This window comes from Cucurbita moschata, unplaced genomic scaffold (genome assembly GCF_002738365.1).
Source record: "Cucurbita moschata cultivar Rifu unplaced genomic scaffold, Cmos_1.0 Cmo_Scf00025, whole genome shotgun sequence".
NCBI lineage: Eukaryota > Viridiplantae > Streptophyta > Magnoliopsida > Cucurbitales > Cucurbitaceae > Cucurbita > Cucurbita moschata.
The window spans coordinates 467,846-471,961 of record NW_019268541.1 but is presented as its reverse complement, the minus strand read 5'-3'; the positions used below and the strand labels follow the sequence as shown (position 1 = coordinate 471,961).

General features: G+C 36.3%; 1 protein-coding gene across 1 annotated transcript in view; it reads left to right on the top strand.

The window, feature by feature from the left end:
• The window catches only part of LOC111461830 (dnaJ homolog subfamily C GRV2), an 18,591-nt gene extending 15,554 nt beyond the window's left edge, over window positions 1-3,037 (top strand). The window contains exons 19-22 of the mRNA XM_023105518.1: window positions 240-364; window positions 1,794-1,917; window positions 2,396-2,464; window positions 2,588-3,037. Coding sequence (XP_022961286.1) covers window positions 240-364; window positions 1,794-1,917; window positions 2,396-2,464; window positions 2,588-2,752 — 483 coding nt within the window. The 3' untranslated portion in view covers window positions 2,753-3,037. The remainder of the gene's footprint in view (window positions 1-239; window positions 365-1,793; window positions 1,918-2,395; window positions 2,465-2,587) is intronic.
• The last annotated feature ends 1,079 nt before the right edge of the window (window positions 3,038-4,116 follow it).

The window sequence follows — 4,116 nt, the reverse complement described above, 5'->3', positions numbered from 1 at the left end:
TATTTATTCAACACCCTGAAAAAAAAAAAAAAAAAAAAGAAGTTTATTAATACATGGCATTTGTGGGATGTTAGTTTTGATTAAAAAAAGCTGTTAACATGCTTTTCTCACTCTTGGTTCATGTTGAACCATAAGGGTTTGCAGTTCTCTGCACACTGGAATGGCTTGTTAGTATCTATCTTTATTTTGCTTTGGTCTCATCAATTCGTACTATCTGACTGGCACTCATCTTGTTCTAGGTTGTTCCTCTTCTAATGAAAGCTATAGGATGGAATGGTGGAAGCATACTCGCACTTGAAACCCTAAAGCGTGTTGTGGTTGCTGGAAATCGAGCCAGGGATGCTCTTGTTGCCCAAGGGCTTAAGTGAGTATCTTATTTAGCACATTATCATTTACTTCAGGACTCCTAACGTTGTGCTCAGTGGAAAAAACTGTTAGATGATACATTTGCTGCACACTTTGACTTTCTATATTAGTATTATCAGATATTTTAAACACCATACGGTGTGTGTGTATATAATATATATATTTCCAGGAAACAGAAATTTATCATTGAAGAAATAAAATAAGACTAGTATAGCAGTAAAGGAATAGTGGGAGCAGGGTGGCTGGACATGCAGAATCTACAGAGCCCTAAAGTTTCTTTTTCTGGCCATCCACTAATTGATAATTGCCTTATGCTAGAAGAACTTCGGCTAGATAAAGACTTGTTCCGACCCTTCTTCTCACCTCGTATTTCTTCACCTTCTGGGTCCTTGGGTAGATCATTTCTGGCTATTCTAACTGGTCCTTTTCCTTTTCCCTTCACCCACACATTCATACTCAAATATTACTTGAAAAGCATTCTCTCCGTTTCTTTAACCACCCTCCACGTTTCACTCCATGGACTAGTTCATCTCTTGCATTAGTTGCAACCCTATCTCCACAGCACTATCATCTTGTTGGCACTATCATTCCCCAACAATTTACTCTCTGCTACCAACTTCATAGGACCCAAAGTTGAATGTTATTAGGAAGACAAGGAGTAGTATACCGGGGGGGGGATTTTTATAATCTCCTGATCACTCAACAACTGATCTCTTTCTTCTTTCTTCTCTCCTCTTCTGCACTTCTCTCAGCCATCCTTCTAAGACTGAATTTGCAGTCTACAACTAACCATCCTTAGTAACTTTCTTCGATTAAGCACATGACAATCCTGACCTGTTATCCTTCCCCTTGGTATTTGTAAATTGGAGTCCATCAGTATCAATTGAACTATTGTACTTCCATGTATTAAAATGTAGGATAAAAGAGTCCCCTCGATGTGCAATTTGTCTGATGTGAGTCTACACGTGTGTCGTTCTAATGCCTAATTAGATGCTGCATGTGTCAAGTAATTGCCCACAATGTTCTACAGTGTTGCATTGACTGTGCTTGCCACAATGTTCTACAGTCTACACGTGTGTCGTTCATCTCAGCCTTTTTTTGGCAAGAAGTTTGATGGCAACTTATTTTAGTCACTACTGACTACATCTTTATTGATCTACATGTACCGAAGAACTTTGAGTTGCCCAACCTCATGGATTGGGCATGATGTTGACAAATGACTCAAAACCCCCTTGATTCATTTTGGATATTAAATATCCCATGACATTTGGGACTGTCAACAATTGTAATGGTAGTGCTAGTTTGGATCTGTTATAAACAGAAATATTGTAGCATGTATACGTTTAAGAAAAGAGAAATATGAAGCACAGTTGGAACTTTGTTTTTCATAATCTTTCTGTATTCATTCTGTTTGCATTATGATGAAGGGTTGGCCTTGTACAAGTACTCCTTGGGCTTCTTGATTGGAGAGCTGGGGGAAGGAGTGGACTTTGCTCTCAAATGAAATGGAACGAATCTGAAGCCTCTATTGGCAGGGTGCTTGCAATAGAGGTATGTAGTCCTGAATGCCTCCGTGTTGTTGACTATTGTAGTTATATTATTTTTAATTGCTGATGCTGTTGCTATCTTCCTTGGTACAATGTTTGCAATCTATTTGCGACTTTTCTAAGTACAAGATTTTCTTGAAGGGACTTCTCAGAATATGTGATTTTTCTTTATGAAAATTTCTGAGAAAATAGGATGAAGACTTCAATCTTTCAATTGAATTCATTTCGAGGAATCTGAATTGAAATATTTTCTAGTTTTGGGTCCATTTTTGGAATATAACATGAAACATGAAGAATATTTTAACTGATTTTGTTGCAACTGTTAATTCTGATTTTGGAATAAAACTGTTAGTTCTGAGCTCCTTTTTCATTGAGACTTCTGAAAAAGACTTTCTAATTTAGAAATGATACACGCATCAGTAAGTATTCCTCTGACGCAACATTATTATGTATATAATTCTTCTTTTCATGTGTTCGTTCAGGTGTTGCATGCATTAGCCACAGAAGGAGCCCATTGTTCTAAAGTGCACGATATTTTGGATTCCTCGGAGGTAATTATTAACTGATGGTTTGATCATGGCATTTTAAAACATGGGTTTCATTTACCTTTCTTCCTTTCATGGTGTTCTTAAATGTATTTGGTTTTTTGTCAATGTTTTGGCTTCTTATTGTAGGTTTGGAGTGCTTATAAAGATCAGAAGCATGATCTTTTCTTGCCATCAAACGCCCAATCTGCTGCTGCCGGAGTTGCTGGTCTAATAGAGAATTCATCATCCAGAATAACCTATGCTCTTGCTGCACCCCCTGCTCAAACTTCAAGACCTCCCAATGGAAAATAGAATCATCTGTAGAACATATTGAAGTATCAGCAGCCAGCACTCACAGCATCTCAATTCTCTGTAAATTAAGCTTTTTTGTACAGTTCGAACATTTTTCTTTCGCTCCTTCAATTTAATTTCCCCTTTTTCATTTATTTCCTTTTTTTTTTTTCTCAAAGGAGGGGGTGTCTTAATTATACGGTCTCGTTGCAATTTTCTTCTGCTGTAAAGAAAACTTTGTAAATTGAGGTGGCATTTACCCGATTCAAGTTGATTTTGTGTGAATAATAATATACCATTTCCCAATGTGCTGCCTTCATCATTATTCATTATACCCTTTCATGGACGAACTTACATGAAAATGTTTGAAGATTGATCTGTCTGATAGTTTGTTTTGTATTGAAATTCGAATCCTTGTGTTTTCAAAGCAAAATTCTTATGGCTTTTTCGAATCAATTCGCACCATTATTGAAATGCTCCCATTGACTTTAGAACCAGTCGATTCCATTTTAATGCCCCACGTGCCTTTTCATCCTTCACCTGTACTATTAATGCCCCATATGCCCTCCATTCTCTTCTCCTGTAAACAACTTGCTTCATAACTGTTATTTCATCAATTTTGAGATGAGAAATGTAGTAGTTTGTAGTTTGGAAAAGTTTCATTTACACTTGTTCTTTCAAAATTTTGGTTTTAACTCTTAATGATTCTCACATATTCTCAAGATTTTTGAGGAATTAAATGAGAAGGATGGACAAAATGGGAAGCCTTTACTTTTAAAATTGTAGTAGCTCAAGCAGATATTATGGAGACACAAATAAAGAAATTTAAAACTATAGCAGTTCAAGCCCACTGCGCAGTTTTTAACATTATCTTTTTTAGGTTTTTTTTTTTTTTTTTTTCGGGTTTTCCCTCTCAAGAAGGTTTTCATACCCACTCTTCCCCGATAAATATGAGATCTGACAATTCGTTCTCTTCTCACTTATCTATTCTTTCAATATTTTTTATTTAACCAAAAAAAAAAAAAAGCAATTTGAAATTTGAAAGTAGAATTACTTAATTAGCGGGCGAGAGGGAAACAAAAAAGCGAGAGCCCGTACTAGAGACACGAGGCAGCGCCGCGTTAAAACTTAAAACTTGGGGCTACAAGAAGGCATTAATTACGAGACTGCCATTTACAACTGGCATTGACACGTGTCACGCTGATTTGGCGTTAAGAATCGTGTACATTTTGAACGCACACAATATTCCAGCGGCTTTTGAGCTGTTTCTTGGAATAATATATATATATATAATATAATGAAATCTGCTTTTGCTACTCTTTAATACCCATTTTGTTTGGTCACCAATACTTTTCCACCCTATTAATTAATTTCTCTATAATTTT